This window comes from Sturnus vulgaris, chromosome 9 (genome assembly GCF_052056855.1).
Source record: "Sturnus vulgaris isolate bStuVul1 chromosome 9, bStuVul1.hap1, whole genome shotgun sequence".
Classification (NCBI taxonomy): Eukaryota; Metazoa; Chordata; class Aves; order Passeriformes; family Sturnidae; genus Sturnus; species Sturnus vulgaris.
In genome coordinates, this window is record NC_142251.1 from 4763028 (window position 1) to 4782560 (window position 19533).

Below are 19533 nucleotides of genomic sequence, written 5' to 3' on the forward strand. Positions count from 1 at the left end.
CAAAGCCTCTGAAACCAGCAGTGGTTTTATTAAAAATATGAAAGCTTTCAAACATGCCAGTTACCCCCGAGGCTCTGAACACACGGCCCGCAGGACCCACAATCCCAGCAGCGCCGGACACACGGCTGGGACAGCCCGGAGAGCCAGGCTGTCCTTCCCACTCCTCCCCACCCTCCTCTCACCCCACCCACAGTGAAGAGGCTCAGTGTAAAGCTGTGGGACTGGGCAGCCGCCCGCAGAGTCCCGGCCCGGGCAGCCCCAGCTCAGAGCTGATGTTCTCACTGATGTTCTCACTGATGTTCTCATGGATGTTCTCATGGATGTTCTCATAGCTGGGGGGAGGTGTCGCCTGCGGCTCCCCGGGCTGCGGCGTGTCCAGCCAGGACGGGCTGGGGCGGAACAAGGCGCTGTCGGAGGAGCTGCGCCGGCGGCCGCCCTGCCAGCTCTCATCCTCCTCCAGGTAGCGGTACAGGGGCGGCGTGAGCTCCTCCTTCCTCCCCGGAGGCTGCACATAGGCCTGGGCACCGTGGGCAGGTCTGCAGGTCAGGGCTTCTTCGTAGGTGGGGATGGCAGTGGCGTCCCAGGTGCTGCGAGGGAAGAGGAAGAGACCCAGCAGTGCACACCATCAACATCCCAGCACCCAGCTGGAGCATCCCAGCACCCAACTGGAGCATCCCAGCACCCAACTGGAGTTTCCCAGTGTCCCATCAGCTGGAATATCCCAACATCCCATCAACCCCATTGTCTGGAGCATCCCTGAGCATTAATGCGTGTAGTGGGGACAGCAGGTTTTGCTGAAGTGTCATGTGTCCAGGGGTGACCATGTCAGCTGCTTCCTGGCATCCATGAAGTTTTGCAAGAGGGTCCCATGGGCAGAAGAGCATCCTCATCATGTCTAACCCCTAATTCATCTCCTGAAGAACAGAGGCTGCCGACAGTGGAGGGAGCAGTTTGGCACAAGAACCTGGACGAGCACCAGACACCCCACCATGGTCACATCCCACTCCCATGCCAGCCAGAGCCCTCCCTGCACTGGCCAAGCCTGGTGCCACTTCCAGCAGAGTTTTCTGAGCAAACACAGCTTGTGTACAGGGAAAACCTCTGGCAACCTTTGCCCTGCTTAGCACCCCACAGAATGGTGCAGTCACAAAGTTGGGGATGCCGTGAAAACAGCTCATCACTGCAGATGAAGCCCAGCCCAGTGAGCTGGGGAGGCAGCGGGCATGGGAGGGCACAGCTGGTCCAAAGGAAAAGCCATGTGCTCCACAGGGATGCCTGATGGGATGTAGATCTCTGTCCCAGACAGACCATCCCGGGCTTCTCTGCCAGGGGTTTTGCCAAACAGCCTCTGCTTGCACAGGAATGCTGCCTTGGGAATGTGGAGAGGGGGATTTATCCCAGCACAGGATGTTTTGCTGAGGCTGGAGAAGCTGTTGCAGCACCAGCACTGCCAGGGTGCTGCATCCCGTCCAGCAGGGGAGCTGGGAGCTCAGGGAAAGGGACATTCCCCACAGGGGCACAGCAAAGTCCCTCCCTGGGACAAGGAAACTCCCCCCAGATACCCAGACCAGCTCACAAGCTCACAGATATCCAGATGGGCACTGAAACCCCTGGAGAACCAAGAACGTGCTTCCCACTCCAACTGTGTTTTTATGGTTTAATGTTCCTAAGAATTTCTTTCAGTGCTGCTTTTCCCCAGAGCCCGATTTATGCCAAAGCCACGATCTTTTCTGTGACCCCATAAAGCAGCACTGGGAAGGGTCGGCTGGCTCTGCTTCCACAGCAGTCTCCAGGAAAAAAAAAAAAAAAAAAACAACTAAACTTTTAAATTAAATTAAGAAGTGGGAGTAAATCTCAGGCTCAGACTGGAAGATTCAGGGAACCTAAAAAGCAGCAGTGGTGTTCAGGGCAGGGCAAGGAGTCTTCCTATACCCTGAAATGGGCTTCATAAAGGATCTTCTGCCTACATTCCTATCATTATTTTCTTTTTTTTTTTCCCCCTCATTTAACTCCCTAGTAAGATTTTGCTTCCATTAAAGATGTTATAAACACCCTCACCCTTACAGAGCATTGCAGACTTGGGAGACCAGAACTGGAGCTCCGAGTGACCCCTCCCCACCCCCACACCCAAACCTTCTGCCAGAAAACCAATGTATTCTTCTGCTTGGTGGCCCTGCTAAGGAGATGTGTCCCTCGGCATGTGATGGCCCTGCAGGGCAAGGAGAGCTGGATGCAGCCAGCGTGGGCACGGAGGGGGTGGGCAGGGAGGGACTCTGGGGGCTTGGGTTGACATTAATGAGCAGGAGCATCTGCTCGGGGAGCAGGAGGAGAGCACAGAGCAGTGCTGCCACTCCTGTGAGCTCACCAGCCAGCCAGGTTTAGGCTCAGGTTTACCCTCAGGTTTAGCCGGACCCATCCTCCACCTCTGCCCACCCAGGCAGTGGCACGGACGAGGCTCCCACCTGCAATTCCACTTCTCCGGAGGCTCCGCCGTGAAATACTGCAGGTCCCTGGGAAAATGGTACTGGTAGCGCCGGGACACCACCCTGGCGTTGGCCTTGACGGACCAGAGGAGGCCGAAGATGAGGAGGATGCCGCCGATGCCGCAGCAGAAGAAGCTGACGGAGCGGAGCAGGGCGCTGGAGGAGGAGGAGCTGGGCACAGCCTCGGCTTCCCGGGGAGGCAGGAGGCGAGCCCCGCTGCCGGAGCCCACCTCCCCATCACTCCACCAGGCAAAGCACAGCGTCCCCGTCACCAGCAGCACCGCCCCCGTGATGGTCAGGCCGTAGCGGAAAGAGGCGGCTGCCATCCTTCAGGAGAAGGTTTCAGGAGGGGAGAAGAGCGAGACACGGCATGAGAGACAGCCCTCGTCCTGTAAGACAAGAAGGGTGACAGGTTTGAGAGGGAGAAGCTCGTGGAAGACCCGCCAGAGGAGAAAACGACCGAGCGAGGAGGTCTCCAGGGCTTGCAGCCTCTTTAGCCGTCATTATTATCCATCATAAAGGGCATTTCCACCATCTCAGATGGAAGCCCTTGGGAAGAGCAAAGCCAGTGCCAGGTTGGACCCATAAACTTCCCAACAGCCTCGTAAAAACATCCTAATTTTCAAGGAACAACACTCCTTATAAAGACAGGAGACACCCCAGCCCCAGGCGCTGAACTCTTCTCTTTGGGTTTTATTCCAGATTTCCTCCCAGACCTGGAGAAATGCCAGCTGGGTTTCCTGGGTTTTCAAAGCATGGCTTATGGAAGAGGTTGGAGATTTTTAAGATGTCATCACTTCCAAATTATCAGTGTGCTTGTTTTCTCCTCCAGAACTGATGACATTGGAAAAATCTGCTCAATCTTCATCCACATGAAGTTTGGCACACAAAACCTTGCTTGCCTGGGTCAGCTCCAGTGCAAACCTTCTAAAGTTCCATTCAAGATCTGTCCTGCTGGTGATAAACCACCTTCACCCTCCCTATCACAGTGATTTGGGGCTGGTTTGACAACAAAGCTGGTGAGGTAGTGCCATATGTTCCTGCTGGGTGGCCCCTCTCAGCTAAATGTCACATGCAGAGAGTTTCCCTGGTGCTGGAAAAGTTTGGGACTGGGAGCTGGTTTATGATCTCAGTCCCCATTGCTTTCTCCAGCAAACAGCAAGCATCTGCTCCCTCAGCTTGTGCATCCCCAGCTCCCTACTAACCAACTAACAGAGACAGGTCCCACCACGTGCCCTCTGGCCCTGCTCACTGCCCAGCAAGAAGATGCAGGTTCAGCTCCTGCTTTTCAATGGACAAAAAGCTTTGGACCATGTTGGACAAGCTTAAATTATGCCCTTAGATCTGGAAGTGCAGAGCCAGAGCTAGGCAGGGAGCAGAAGTCCAGTGTGGACTTGGTGTCATCAAGGTCAGGTAGAATTTTGTTATTTCAAGCTGTTATTTATCAGATGGGCCCACTAAATGGAAAGCCAAATTACCTTGTAGTGAAAGAAACACTATCTGATCTAATCGACATTTAATGAAGGAATCTGATGAGAAGTGACATTTAGGAAAGCTGCAGGAGTGGGAGCTCCAACAGCTCACTCCAGCTTTTGTCCCAGGGTCACAAGCCCAGAATGCCACCCGGGCTGGCTGTGGCCAGTGGCCATCAGCTGTGGCCACCTGCTGGGAAGGCAGTCATGCTCCTGGGCTGAGAAAAGGCAGAGCTTCCCTCTGTAATGGGGGAATATTTGGATGCTCCCTCCTGAATGGCAGGGGCTTGGCTGAGCTGATATGGAGAAGAGACTGTTGGGGATGGTATTAGATGCTGTCAGGGATCAGCATCCCCAAACCATCACTGAACATGAGCAGGACACAACAGAAGAGCTGGACTCACGCTGCCTTGCAGCAGGGGATGCTGAGGAGAGTGCAAGGATCCCACTGACCTGTGAATGCAGCTCCTTTGGACAGCAATGCGTTTTCATGTAGGAATTTCAGCATAATGTTTAGAGAAAAAAACATCACCCAAGAAACCTCCAACAGCAAAGCTCTGAATCCAACGGCATGGAAATGTCAGGCCACTCCAAGCTGGAACACTGGACTGAACGTGCACCAAGAGTTGAAATGTTCACCTCCTGCAATAAACACTCTCCTCATTCTGGGGTCAGACTGGTGAGCTCTGGGAGATGCTCTGAATTCCCTGGTGAGATTTAGGAGATGCTGTGATTCCCCTGCCCGTGCACAGGGAATTTTGCAGCCTCCAGCACTGAGCACATCTGGGAGAACTGGCAGCGAGGGGGAGGCGGAGAAGCCTCTGGTGGAGAAGCCTCTGGGAGGTGATGGATTGACAGCTCGAGAGAATAAACTCTTCTCTCTCTTGACAAATCCAGCGCAGCGCAGGGAGCGCCGCTGAAAGCTCCCCCAGCCTCCCCGCACGTGTTCCCGCAGCGCTGTGCGGGGGCAGCTCCGCCACTGCTGGGTGACATCGCCACCGCTGGGTGACATTGCTACCGCACCGTCCCCTTGCCAAGCCCCTTCTCCGGCTGCCACAGTGCTCCTGAGCCTCTCTGAAAGACTCACGGTGTTTTCTCAGCACACCAACCTCTGGAAGAAGAGACTGAAGGAGCAGAGGTGCGAGGCTGGGGCAGGACCCGAGGCTCCCGGAGCCTCTCCCGGCTCCACTCCCTGGGCACTCAGCATCTGCACAGCGGCTCTCCCTCTCCATGAGCATTCCCAGCACAAGTTTTCACGGAGCCACAGCAACTGCCGGCTCTCAAACACCCTTCTCCACTCTCCGAGCCACCCTGACATTTTGTTCTGCCCTGTCTCCTCCTTTGACCTGCTCTGAAATACTTTTCCAGGGAATAGATTTGCACGTTGCATGTACAAACAGATAGAAATGTTGATAGTTTACATAGTTTCAGTGAAATGCTGAGAATAGCAGCCCCCATATAAAGTTATGCAGATGGTGATTCATAGGGTCTACTAAGCATTACTCAGAAAAACGCTCTTTTCAAGCAACACGAGAAAAGAAAAGAGTTTTGAACCTCTCCCACCGCCATCAAGCAGAAATCCACCTCCACACCCGTCCCTCCACGGCACTTACAGACCGTCCTTCCATGCGGGGCTGGAGACCTTTAATCACAGAAGAACGCCGGGCAAAGACGCTCACCAAAGCGTGAGCATGCCTGTAGGGAGATCCTTTCCTGCCTTTATCCAAATTCACTGTTTTGTTGTGATAGTTATCAGCGAGAGCTTGGTCCCCATTCAAAGCAAAGTGATCGTGATGCCTTGGAAGAGCACCCGAGAACTCCGGTGTGCAGAGGACACCGGGACAGAGGACAGCACATGTGTCCCCTCAGCCGGGCTTCGGGGCCGTGCCTGAGCCCCACATCCCCTCCTCTGCGGAGGTGGTGGTCCCCGGGGTCTGTCCCGCCCGGCACAGCGCCCAGCCGGGGAGTGCCCGTGTCCCCCCGCCCGGCCCCAGCCCCGCCGCGTACTCACCGCCGCCGGCAGCCCCGCTCCGGCCGAGCGGCGGCTCCGCCGAGCCCGCGGGGCGGGCGGGGCCGGGGGCGGGCGGGGGGCGGCGGCGGCTCGGGGCGGGCAGGGACCGCCGCTCCCTCCTTCCCTCCCTTCTGGCAAGGCGGGCGAGCGGCGAGCGGCTCCCCACAGCCCGCTCCCGTTCTGTCCCGTCCCGTCCATTCCCGTCCCGTCCCGCTCCCATCCCGCTCCCATCCCTGTCCCGTCCCATTCTGTTCCGTCCATTCCCGTTCCGCTCCCATCCCGCTCCCATCCCTGTCCCGTCCCATTCTGTTCCGTCCATTCCCGTTCCGCTCCCATCCCGCTCCCATACCTGTCCCGTCCGTTCCCGTCCCGCTCCCATCCCGCTTCCATCCCGCTCCCGTCCCGTTCCGTTCCGTCCCGTCCCGCTGGGGCGCGGCGCTCCCGGGAGTTCGGGTTCCCGTGCGGCTGGGACACTCCTGCGCTGGGGACATCGCTGCTGTCCTTTGTGTGGGACACCCGCGCTGCAGCACGGGAGGGTCTCTGCCCTCAAAGGCTTTAGCTCTCCTCACTCTCCTCCTCTCACTTTAGTTCTCCTCACCTCTATGTCAAACGCTAATATTGTCCCTTTTCCTCTTTTTCCGTTCCTCGTTCTGAATTAGAACGGTTTGGGTTTGGAAGGACCTTTTAAAGGCCATGTAGTCCAAACTCCCTGCAACCAGCAGGGATATCTTCAATTCGATCAGGCTGCTCAGAGTCCCATCTCACCCGGCCTTGAATGTTTCCGGGAATGAGGCATTCACTGCCTCTCCATGACAGTATTTCACCAACTTCACTGTAAAAAACACTTTTTGTCTTTGTAGCTAATCTAAGCCAACCCTTTTTTTAATTTAAAACCTTTTTTTTTTTAGTTTAAAACCTGCAGCACTCAGGACACCTGGATATTAAAAAAGCTGAGGGTGCTGTGATCCAAATTTCGGGATATTAAGTATGACAGCATCTGGATTCAGGCACAATTCCTCATCACGGAGCTGGAGGGAGATTTGATCAAGAGCTGCCCTACCATGCTGTGCTATGGCTGAGCATCTCACACATCCACACATCCACACATCTACAGACCCACAGATCCACCACGCTGCCCTTGGGCTACAGCTGAGCATCACTGACAGGCAGAGCCATTTCTGTGGCTTCCCTGGGCTGCTGTTCCTGCACTCCTTGGAGCTCCTCATCTCACCAGCTCAAAACCAGCTCAAAGTTTACCTGCACATGCTGCAGGGACTGCTGCAAAGCCCCGCTGTGGAATCCATATCTGCTTCATAGATTTGAGAAGCTGCTCAGCCCATCTGAGAACGTGTGGGTGTACAGCCCCATTTACCTGCAGCCACTGTGGAGTTTTACAAATGGCAAACCGAGGCACACGAAGGGCTGGCTCACACAGGAGTGACCCTGCAGTAGGTTGGGTCTCCATCCTAGAGGAACATGGGGGCAGAAGTCCCCAAGGCCAGCACCCAGTGGTGTGGGGGCACTGTGAATCAGCAATCATGCTGTTGAAGGATATTTAGACAACTTTTTCTGCTTCTTACCTGCTCAGATATTGTATTTAACTGAAATTTGACTGAAACAGCATCTGAAGCACTTCAAGGTGGTTTTAGTGCATGGCTCCACGCTATTCCCAGCACAGGGCTGCAGAGTGAGATGGCTTTGTGCCAGCACACTGGTTTTTCCGCCCCATAACCATCCACAACCTTCTGCCTTGCCCAGAGGTCTGGCCTACAGACAACCACAAACTCATGACAAATATTCCACCACAAGGTAGAATATTTGTCATGAGTTTGTGGCTAGAAGTGCTGAGTGCTACCAGCACCTCTGTCTGCTTAGCAGCAACTTGGCCAAAATGTGTTTTCCCTTTCCTTTCCTGCTGGTGGACAAGGTGCTGCAACATGAGGCACAGGGAAAGGGCTTTTCCAGAATCAAGACAGAATATCTGTGCAAAATATGTAAAACATCCCATGTATGGTGAAACTGCAGTGGAGAAAACAAGGAGATATAAAAGACAGTTACAGCCCCTGCAAGAACAAGAACAAAGGAGGAACGGGGAAAGAGATTGTTCCAGTAATTGCCTCCCCCAGGTAAGGATGCTGAGCCTGAGCAATGCTGCTGGCACAAAAAAAGTGCTGCTTTTTGATTCACTCTTCACCTAATTTTGCTGCTGCAGCAAATCACATGTAAAATAGTGCATTTCACTGCATAATCAAGATAAACAAGCCAGCTTTTTCATTAGGGATGTGTGTGTGTGCAGATGCATGCACTCTCTGCCCTGTCACGACAGGATGAGTGACACCAAGAGCACCAAGTCAAGAATGAATTTGGATGCACCAAGTCCAGAGCACAGGCTCCCTGCCAGAAACCTGATTTGTGGAACCTGGGCCAGGCCACAGGTGTCCATCAGTGATTTGCCTTACAGGACACTCATCCCATGCCCAGCTGCCCCCAGCAAGCACCTCTGGTCACACCCCCTGTGACAGAGACAATAAAGAGCCACCGATGTGGTTTCAGGGGTCACATCTCTGCAGGCATAAGGTGTCCATGTTGTCCAGATCCATGGAGAAGCCATTCCCAGGGGCTGGCACACCTCGTATTTCCCTTAGCATGGGCCATTGGGCACACTGGGTGCAGCCTGCCAGGCTGATAAGGGCTGCAGCACACAGCCATGAGGATGTGCAGATGGGAGAGAGTTCCTGCACCCAGCACGTGTAAAGCAAAGGAGAAACCTCCTGCTGTTTATCTTTGCCTTAATTTGCATCTTCTTAAAATGCCTAATTAGTCGTGCTAGTTGATATACTGGCTCAGGCACTCCTACTTAATCCAGTCAGCAAACCCAGGCTTTGAAAATATTTGCTCTACATCTTCACACGATGCAACATTCACCGGTGTCCTTTGGGGCTGGACCTGCAGCTGGACATGGATGTCCCTGTGGCAGTCCTGCTGCACGGGCAGCTGCAGCTTTGGGAGGATTCCTTTGTGGTCTCCAGCAGGAAAAGCCAAGAATTTGGATGTGAAAGGGGAGCAGCTCCATGACCACAAATTGGTGTGTAGTTTTTTGGCTAATTCACCTAGAAGTACTCCTGCAGACCAGCTGTGCTTTTGAGCCAAGACTTTATTGAATACCAAAGTCCTTTTTGTACCACAATATGTACTTTTTAATACATCTTATTATTTCCTTCCAATGGCTTTAGTGAGTTTGAATTATAATAGAAGAATAAGATGTGTGTAAAGTTGTTTAATATCAGTTTCTGATGTGGTTCCTCCACTAGCTATGTCCATCATCTACCAAACCACAGGACCTAAAACCTCAGAGTGTTTTAAAGCTTAAATATTTGCTTACTCAACTGTAATGATGTCCCAGCCAGCAGCCTGTAAATCTGCACCACACTGAGGAGCACAGCTGTGGTGGAAAGTTTTGGAAAGGGACTTGTAAAGTACTGATAGCATCATCCACAGAGGGCTTTATGGACAAGCAATGTGCTCAAATTCCTTCAGCTCCTCCTGTGGGATTTGTGTTAGTACAGGAGCACCTGGCTGAGGTGCCAACTCCTCTTGGGGCTGTTGTCTAGAAAAATGGGTGTGATAATGCTTTGGGTTTCCCCTGTAAGGGAAATTTCTGTGTTGCAGATGAGGACAGAAGGAGCTTCCTAGGAGCTTTCCAACAAAATCTACAAAACATTCGAAATCTGCCTAACAAGAGATGGGGAAAGAAAAGAGTTAAATCCTGACATGTCAGCTCAGTCTTCAGTCAGACAAAATTTTTCCTGAGCCTCTGGAGATTTTTGCCTTAGGGAAGCCCTGTGTCTGAGCTTCTTTCTTTCTCCAGGAAGAGGCACCACAGTTGTGTTACACGCAGGTAGCCCACCACGTAGTGTGCTTTACATGCCACAGCTGCTGCAGCTCTGCTGGAGTGTGAGCTGCAGTGAGGAAACATTGATTTCCAGGCTCCTCACTCAAGCTTGATGTCATTCACATCTATCACACCTGAGCAGAGAGAGCTATAGGAGACATGCCCTGGCTGCTGAAACACAGCAAACACAGTTTGCTTTACTCTGCATGTTGGATATCTGAGCTTGAAGCTCCTGTGCATCCTTGATTCCAAATGCTCATGTTCAAAGAAGCAGCAAGAACTTTGATTAAACACAAAACTGGCTAAATTTGCTTCCAGTGAACCCAACATTATCTGAGATGAACTACAGCTATGCTGACATCCCCAAGAGCCGATGCTTCTTCATGCCTCTGCTGCATGCAGCTATTACAGAGCTCGCCAGGGAGCAGGGAATGGGCAGGGCGTTGTTTGTTTATTTTTCAGCACAAAAATGAAAAAGAGAAGCTCAAAGCAGCATTAATTTTAGAGAAAGTTTTAGAGAAAAAGGGTGGAGCAGCCATCTAGCTCTTCTGGTTGCCACCATGTGTGAAGCCCTCAGTGGCCAACACATCTGTCCCAGATGTTCCACAGCTGTTTTCCTTTTCCAATGTCCTTGCATTATTCCACTGCCTGCCTTGGCATCGGGCTGCCCACAAGCACTTGTTCACATCAGTGTGCTGTGCTGGGAGGGGGCTGAGGGTTATAATGCTGCCAGCAAACCTTGCAAACATTTTGTTGGAAACATGACAGCCTGGAGAGAGACACGAGGAGTGGCTGAGAGGAGGAGTGTTTCAAGGTTGCTTAAAGAATCACCAGCAAAGGTATCAGCAAAATCAGATTTAATGTAACAGTGACAGCACAACAAAGTTTGTTGGCAAGGTTCACTCTATTACTTACTAGATGGGTAAAGCATAGAGAGAAAAAAAGCAAACAAAAAATCCAATGTCAGTCAATCCGAGCTGATATAAACCCAACATAATCTATGTGAAGGCTGGGCTGGGGAGGGGGAGACAAAAGGATAGGAGAAGGTAAGGATAAAAATTAATACATACAAAAGGCATGACAGTTCTTCAATTAACAGCATTGAAACTTAACAGCACTTAAATCTACCAGATTTAACTTACTTTATCAGTTAAGTCAAACAACATAGCAAAAGATTCATATAGGATTTACTATACCACAGGCCTAACCTTCTTACAAATCTAAAGTGTTTAAGAATCCAGGAGAGCAGCATTCCCAGGACATTTGATGCAGCATAGGCACACCTGCATGCACACTGACATAAAGAGTCTGTACAAGATACCTGTAAGAAATTCCCTTCTAATTCAGTGAAATACTCACCTGGGATGCCCTTGGTGCCCTGCTGTGCCCAAAAGCCTGTCTGCTTTCTTTAAAGCTCATCTGCAACATCAGCTGTTGGCCCAGTAAGAGCTCTGTGATTTCTGCCCGCACACCTTGTCTTGCTTTAACCCAGAACATTTACATCTCCTTACATGGGTTTCTAGGTAACTGAAGAAAATTTTGAAACTGCAAGAAATTACAGGAGGTGAGTTTGGGAAATAACAGGCTGCAGCTCCTCTGTAATGGCATTAAAAGAGTCAGAGGATACCAACACATCTCCAGTGCCACAGCTCCCTCAATGGGGAATTTGCCTCACACTCTGGTTAGCTCTGTGGTATGAGGCTCTGAGGAGACCCCACTCCTGATGTTCTCCTGATCTTTGCCTGAAAAAAACAGCACTAGCAGGGGATTTTTTTCCTATGGAGGTGTAAGAGCAGGTCGCTCCCATCTCTTCCCTCGATCTGTCGGAGAAAAACTGACTCTGTACTGACTTGGAAGAAAGAGGGGGATGTGAATGTGAGTAACAGGCATTTGCCAAGATGCATGTGAAGAAACAGCTGGAAGACATTGCCTAAATTAGTTACCTTCAGAGTGAAAAGAAAGGTCTCCATTTATTATATGCAGATGACTTACATCAGCACCTCACACTGTGACAAGACCTCACATGAGCAGCATCCCTGAGACACAGACCTGCCATCCCAGATGGAGAGCACAGGATTCCCTGCTCGACCTCCCTGGGAAGCCACCCAGCATGCAGAGAGTTAATCTAGCTCCCCAAAATGTATCCTGTCCTTTTCTTTGGCTACTCATCTCATCTGAAAAGGTGTGGTTTCACTTCCCTGGCGCTTCTCCTGTGCCAGAGAAGTGTCATCTGTTTTTGGCAGATGACTGATTTCCTCACAGAGGCATGAAACTCTCCTGCCCTAATTCACTCTGCCAGTTTCAGCATGAGGGAAATTCATCCCAGCTCTATAACCTGCATTAGCCTGGATAGAAGCAGACACCTCCGTGCAATAAAAGTTCAGAGCTTATTAAAGGCTCTGGGCTGATACCATAGATAATCATAATTAACGACTCTGAGATGAAACAGTGGTTTATTGCTGGCTGATTTCTCAATGTTTTCCTTGAGCATTCTGTAAAAAAAAAATGGGCCTTGCCAAGGATGGAGAGGGCAGGAGGAGACAGAAAGCAGCTGAGTCTGCAGCTCAGCACATGAGGGGCTTGGAAGTGCACCTGAAGTTTAACATCAGCTGGGTGCATGTACCCATTCTCAGATTTTTTTGTGTGTCACAGGGTTTCTGTTGGATGGGTATTTAAAGGCTACTCTTCCTCATGGGCAGCGTGCTGCAGCAATCATATTTTGATGCTTACTGGAAGTACAAAAAAATCGGTGTTTGGTTGTGTCAGGAGGTACTGAAATTGTTGTCTCATTTTCCTAGGTATGGCTCCAACCAAGTCTGCCAAACTGGATTCTACAGAAATTTCCTGTATTAAAGGAAGCTGAGCAATCACATCCTCATCACCTTCCGTGCAGACAGCCTTTCCAGCCACTGATTTGCAGAGCTGAGGACCAGTCAGTTTATCCAATCTCAGTCTGAAAATTGTTCTGTGTCTCCATGAGATGATCCACACATGGGAGCACATCTTGTTCTTCTGCACAGAAAGGGGCAGGAACCTCTTCTCAAAGCCTCCAGCTTCCTTCTGCTCAGTTCCATACACGTGGGAGTCGCTTCCAAGGCACATCTGCTGTTGAAAGGAGCCGAGCAACTTGGAGGGAACAAATACTGGCAATCAGCTTTCGACCTGATTTTATACTGAGTTTTCTAGTGAAAAAAAGGACGTTTGTAGTCTATCAGCATAGCACTGAACCACGTTAAATACGCCTCCATTTATCTTCAATAAGACCAATACAGTTCCTTATTACTGGAACAATGGTATATTTTTATCACCCTTAATTATTAACTTATCTGGCTGAGATTTCTTCATTTATTAAAAGGATATTCTAGGTGACTTTTACAGCAATACAACTCTTATATAACCAGCATCTTAAACTCTTTTTTTCCAGCCATTTTTTGCCTTTTTTTTTTTGCTTTGCTCACAGCTTTTCTATTTTTCTTTGGCATTGGTAAGTAAACCCAAAGGGTCAGATCCTACAGTTTGATGGTTTTGGAGCATGGCCTGGAGTTTTATCAGTTTACATCATCTGAGAGTGGGCCCATGAAATTTTTAAAACTTTAAAATAAATGAAAGCAGACAGGTGACAGAGTGACAGCAGCAGACAGAGAGAATGGCCAGAGCCAAGGCAGTGCAAGCCTTAGCTTTATTTGGATACTGGGAGGCTAAACACACAGGTTTGCTGAAAATGGGTGAAAAATTTGGCCTGTACAGAAAAACAACTTGTAGTGTTTTCCTCCAATGACATTGGCAAGCCTTCACCATCACTGAATGATTCCTGGATGCTCCCACAGCATTTGCCACTCCAAGAAAGAAGATTCCAGAGGCAAGTGATGGGAGAGGGTACCCTGCAGTCACTCCCCACCAGCTGTGGTTCACAGCTGCCTTCATGATAAAGCTCACCTGCACACCCTGGAAGCCACTGGCACTTGTGTCCATTTTGTCATAAGTCTGAAATAATGCATTTGTTGCCTTTCAGTGCCTGCAGCTTCTTTCTGTGCCCAGCACAGTCAGTGTCCCCAGGATCTCATTGATAGGAGACAGGGGAGCATCATGGTTCCTGCACCCACTTCTCCTCCTCACTCTCAGGGCTGATGTTTGTCATGAGCTCGTTGTCCCCCACTGCTCACCCAGAGGAGCATGGCCTCCCTCAGCCTGTAGTTTGAGTGCTGGAACCCCAAGTTCTGCAGTGACCAGCTCTCCACACCTTCTATCGTGCTACAGCCATTTCATTTCTGCCACAGAGGACACTACCCTGGTGACAATGGAGGGCTGAAATCCTTTCCCAGTCTGGCTCTCTGTTTTGACAAGAAATTCTTTTTATAAATCCCAGACAGGGTATCCTTTCAGAGGCAGTTGTAATGCTGGATTTAATGCACATCACAGAGAATACATTAAAGCTTTCGTGTGTTCTGCAGCACTGGGGTTTTTTTTTGGTGGCTCTGTGAACGTGCTGACCAGCAGCTGACCTGATGGAGAGCACAGCCACTGAAGGATAGGACACACTCTGCCTTCATCAGTATTCCCCATTTCACTTCACACCCTGCATCTGCTTCACCTGGGATGGGCCCCACCAGACACCTACAGTAGCTCATCACTGGAGGAGTGACATGATTGCGACATGATTGGTATCAGAGCACAAGGGATAATACAGCCCAGGTATCCTTGATTCCTGCAGCACCAGCTACTCCTTCTCTTGGTGAAGCCCTTCCCAGTGTGAACAGGGTGACTACAGCCTTGAGAAGGCAGAGGAAGGCAAGGAAAAAAGAGCAAAGTCCCCAAGGACTCAGTGTGCTGGACAGGGTGGACCAACCCACATGGAGAGCTTTCCCCACCACAGATGTTAAACAAGTCCTTCCACATTAGGTCCCCCTACACCTAAAACAACCTAGCCAATCCAACCTTGCCTATGCTATCTGTTGGTGTTTCACTTCCCCAGAGAGCTATCTGGAAGTTTCTAAAGTAACTAAATATGAATTTTCCCTTTTTGACCCATTTCCCGAGGGCCACCCCAGCTAAAACTGCTGTACCAAACCCTCTGCCCTCCTCCACTTCAAGCCACCACACACCTCCACTCCCACACACGAAACACTTGTGAAACCTGAGAAATAGGCCCGGGGCAAATAGATATCCCATTGATAAATACCTTTCAAAAAAACCCAACTGGAAGCTGGTCAGCTGAACAACATCAGGTAAACACAGGGACACTACATTCCCCTACAGGCTTTTCCTTCAGGCAAACTGAACATACTTTGAATTTCTCAGCAGGGGGAGCTTCTCACAAGCAGTTTGAGCACCACCTCCCTCCAAACCTCAGAAACACTCCTGTTCCAAACAGCAGCAGCTTGGTACCAAACACACGTGCAGGGAAACCAAAGGCAGGTGACTCCTAACCCCGAGTAACCATCAGCTGGTTCGTTTATGGATTTAAGCAGGCTTGCAGTCTTCCCAAAATTCTCTATTAGCTTTCATAACTATTCCTGTTAAATGCCTGTCCTTTCAACATCCTGGTACTGCTCAGCAGCAACTCTGTGGCAGTCGGTACCAGGGCTGTGAGAGTTTGCAAGAAAAAAATGGGCTTTTTAATGCTTTTCAATGCCTTTCTTTGGTGTCGCTGAAGGCCTCTTAATATTTTTCTCGTGGAGACAGAACCCTTCAGCCTACTTTTGTGTGCAGCTCAAATGCTCTGTATGTTGTGGCCATGCAGTGTGGCCAGCAGGATCAGGGCAGTGATTGAACCCTGTGCTCGGTGCTGATGAAGCCTCACCTCGAATCCTGTGTGCATTTCTGGGCCTCTCATGACAAGAAAGACATTGAGGGGCTGAGATGTGTTCAGAGAAGGGCAGCAGAGCTGGGAAAAGGTCTGGAGCACAAGTCTGAGGTTGAGGGAGTGGGAGGGGGGCCTCAGCCTGGAGAAAAGGAGGCTCAGAGGGGACCTTCTCAGTCTCTATAACTCCCAAAAATGAGGTTGGAGCCAGATGGATGTTGACATTTTCTCCCAGGGACAGGACAAGAGGGAGCAGCCTGAAGCTGTGCCAGGGAGATTTGGATCATATCAGGAATAATTTCATCACATAAAGTGTTATCAGATACTTTATGACAGGACAGGCTGCCCAGGGCAGTGGTGGAATTATCATCCCTAGAGGGGTTTAAAAGCTGTGTGGATGTGGCATTTGGGGTGGTGGCCTTGGCAGTGCTGAGGGAATAGCTGGATTTGATGGTCTTAGACAGCTTTTCCAGCCTAAACCATTCTATGATTCCATGACTCTGTGTCCCTTTTCCCTGTCTCCTTGGACAAAGAGCTGCATCTTTTATCCAAAATCCTTTGCATGGTTAGCACCGTGCCCTGCTGGGTAAGGAACAGTCCTGTGCAGGGCTGGCAGGGCTGTCTGGGATGATGGATGTCACCTCCCCACCAAGAGGATGGGGAGCTCTGGCACCGTCAATGCCAGGTCCCGGCTCTGCTCCCAGCACAGCACACCAGGGAGCTGATCCAGGCAGAAAAAAAATACTGATTTAAAAAGAAAATGTTTAATTCTTCAGTCAGATCAGTTCTCCAACCTGTTTTACTGAGTGACAGCAGAAGCACTTGTACTGCACAGCATGCCCAGAACAGCATGAGTGGGCGGATGGGATGGCAGGAGAGGGAGGGAGGGAGGAGAAGAAGGGAAAAGGACTGCTTTTTTAAGAAGCACTAACAGCTTAAACACACTTAAAATGTGAATTTAATTGAAGAAACCAAGGATTTTAGTCTCACCAAGCTACCAAGGGAACCTTAGCTCTTCCAACCAGATTTGCAGATGATGTTTTCCTAAGCCTACATAGATCGTTGGATGATGTTTTGCTCAAATAGCTAGAATAACCAGAATTGAAAACCAGCAGCATTTCTAATATCTATCTCCTCTTCCCTCATCGCCTTCTTGTTCCTGTGTTTTCTATGCCTGGCATCAGTAGCTACATGAGCAATTTGACCATAATCTGAACAGTGGTTCACTCCTCTGCTTTAAAGCAGCTTCACATCACAATACTTGAGCTTACCTACCCCCTTCTTGTTGCCTAGGGCCTTACAAAAACAAGAGCAAAACATGAAAAACATTATAAGCATTTCTAATGGTTCTTCATAAAAACAATTTCAAAATAGTATTTACACTGAAGGCATAAATATCCCCTTATGAATAAATGATGCTGTTATTCAATAAGCCCAGTACTTGATCACATTCAGATCAGGAATAATTATTTAGGTCCTTCAGAGAGGTTTAAATAACCTCTCTTAGGGCGTGGGAACCTCCTTTTGCATGAATAATTTCCATCAGCAGATGAACTGATAAATAAAAGCAGATAACATCAATCTGCAAGAAGAGCTAGTGAGCAGACTAGGCACAAGTGCAACAAATATAATTTGGCTACAAATAAATTTCGTCTGGAAATTAGAAGACCCTTTCCAAATATGAAAGCTGTGAAGTCTCAGTCTAGTCCTTCAATAAAAACAGGAGGACAAAACTCATAAAAGTTACTGCACTAAAATTTCCATCCTGGGTTGGTTTGAAAGCAAAACCAGTGCGAGACTCCAAGTCAGTAATACAATTTAATAGGAGAAAAGAGAAAAAATAAAATACATGCAATAATACAAAAGAAAAACCACCAACACAGTCAGAAATACAACCTGACACCCTGTCAGTCAGGGTGTTGGTAGCAGTCCGTATAAATGGTGGCTGCAGTCCTCCTGGATGACAGATGTGGTTCTGTTGAAGCAGTGCTCCTGTAGAAGGTGCAGTTTTCCTCCGAAGATCCAGCGATGATGTGGAAAAGGTCCGACTTTCCTCTGGGATCCAGTAGAAAGGTCTGCCTTCGCGTCCCAAACCCCAGTTTTTTATCTAGGTAGGAAAGGCTTGGCTCCTGCCCCTGGCTGGGGCATCTCCCAATGGGAAGATGTAATCTTATCAGTCACACAATAGGTCTGAATGGCCCATTAACAGAATATATCTTCTGGAGGAAGGATGGGTTGTGAAAAGATAACGATGATCATCCCCCCATCTTATCAGATGGCACATCAGCAGAGGATATGTCCCACAGAGATAAGGATCACCACCCGTCCCACATTTTAACAGATGGTGATAGAATACACATTGTTGCATTGTACCCCAGGACACATCCCTAGAATTGTTCCAGGCCAGGCTGCATGGGGAGCAACTGTTCTAATGGAAGGTGGCTCTGCCCTTGGCTGAAGGGTTGGGACTAGGTGATCTTTAAGGTACTTCCAACCCAAACCATTCTGTGAATGATTCCATGAAATGGGCTTCAAAACAAAGCCATAATTTTGTCTGAAGAGGCTGAAAGGTGTGGCTGGCCTGCCACAGCTGAGCTCTGGACCTTGATCCCTCCCTGTCTGGAATTTCCATCTCCCAGCTGTCAATCATCTAAAGGACAAGGTCAGCATTTCTCCTGCTGGCAAAGAGGAGTCTCCACCTGACACTTGTGTTACATCACCATGGCTGTGTTCTCACGGAACACCTTGATTCCGTGTTCCTCTCTGAACCCAGCGGTGCCATGGCAAAGTCTCTGCCATTCCGGGGTCCCTGGCAGCACTGGCTGTGCCAGGACCTCCTGGGGCTGTCATTGGACCTCTGCCACTGTCCTCTCAATCCCCTTGAGGGATTTTAACTTCAAAAAACAAAGCCTCATATTTCTCACAGACTTTATTTATCCTCTGTCACATGGTTCCGTCATGGATAGGAATTTTCTGCCAGGGTTTTAGAGAGAAAGCTGTGTTTTGGAAGGAGGTGCCCCCTTCTTTATTCTAGAAATGGAACTGCATGACACTTTGGACTTTCTGTCAGAGACACCTGCACTGCCGGGTTCTCTGGTGCCTACAGCTCCAGAGGGATGCAAAAGAGAGGGATGCACAGGTGAGGGAAGCACAGGTGAGGGATGTACAGGTGAGGGATGTACAGGTGAGGGATGCACAGGTGAGGGATGTACAGGAGTTTTGCTCCAACCTAAAGGCACCAGGGTGCACCCCTTGCCCAGGAGACACTGGCCACCACAGCACCAAGGGCCTGTCCCCCACCCTGCCTGGGGGGTCCATCCCCTCTGCCTCAGCCCTCAGCCCTTGTCCTCTGCCCTGTGTCCACTCGGCCCCTGCCTCAGGACCAGTGCCCAGCCCTGCCTGGGGGTCTGACCCGGCTCCCCCAGCCCTTCCCGGGGATCAGAGCCTGTCCCAGTGCCCATTCCCAGCCCTGCCCCGGTGCCCATTCCCAGCTCTTCCCGGGGGTCTGACCTTTTCCAGTCCTCATTCCTAGCCCTGCTCGGGAGTCAGAACCTGTCCTGGTCCCCATTTCCAGCCCAGTCCCGTTGTCCATTCCTATTCCCAGCCCTGCCCGGGGTCTGAGCCCTGTCCTGGTCCCCATTCCCAGCCCATTCCCGTTGTCCATTCCTATTCCCAGCCATGCCCGGGGACTGAGTCCTGTCCTGGTCCCCATTCCCAGCCTTGCCCGGGGTCTGAGCCCTGTCCCCCCTGTCCCCAGGCGGTGACACCCCCGCCCCGGGGGGGGGCCCGGCGGCCGCGGTGATGAGGGGGAGCGCGGGGCCGGCCGCCCGCAGCCAATCGGCGCCCTCAGCGCCTGGTCCGATCTCCGCGGAGCT

General features: G+C 50.4%; 1 protein-coding gene across 3 annotated transcripts; it reads right to left on the reverse strand.

The window, feature by feature from the left end:
* Positions 1 to 9: 9 nt before the first annotated feature.
* TMEM61 (transmembrane protein 61) lies at positions 10 to 11448 on the reverse strand. Of its 3 annotated transcripts, none has more exons than XM_088169691.1 (3): positions 11218 to 11448; positions 2463 to 2872; positions 10 to 587 (listed from the first exon to the last, which is right to left on the reverse strand). In XM_088169691.1, exons 2-3 carry the CDS (start codon positions 2807 to 2809, stop codon positions 203 to 205), a joined length of 732 nt encoding a protein of 243 aa, XP_088025817.1. In that variant the 5' UTR covers positions 2810 to 2872; positions 11218 to 11448; the 3' UTR covers positions 10 to 202. The 3 variants fall into 3 exon arrangements, with proteins under 3 accessions (XP_088025817.1, XP_014726169.1, XP_088025818.1); XM_014870683.2 differs by lacking the exon at positions 11218 to 11448 and adding an exon at positions 5569 to 5910; XM_088169692.1 differs by lacking the exon at positions 11218 to 11448 and adding an exon at positions 4409 to 4914.
* Positions 11449 to 19533: the final 8085 nt, after the last annotated feature.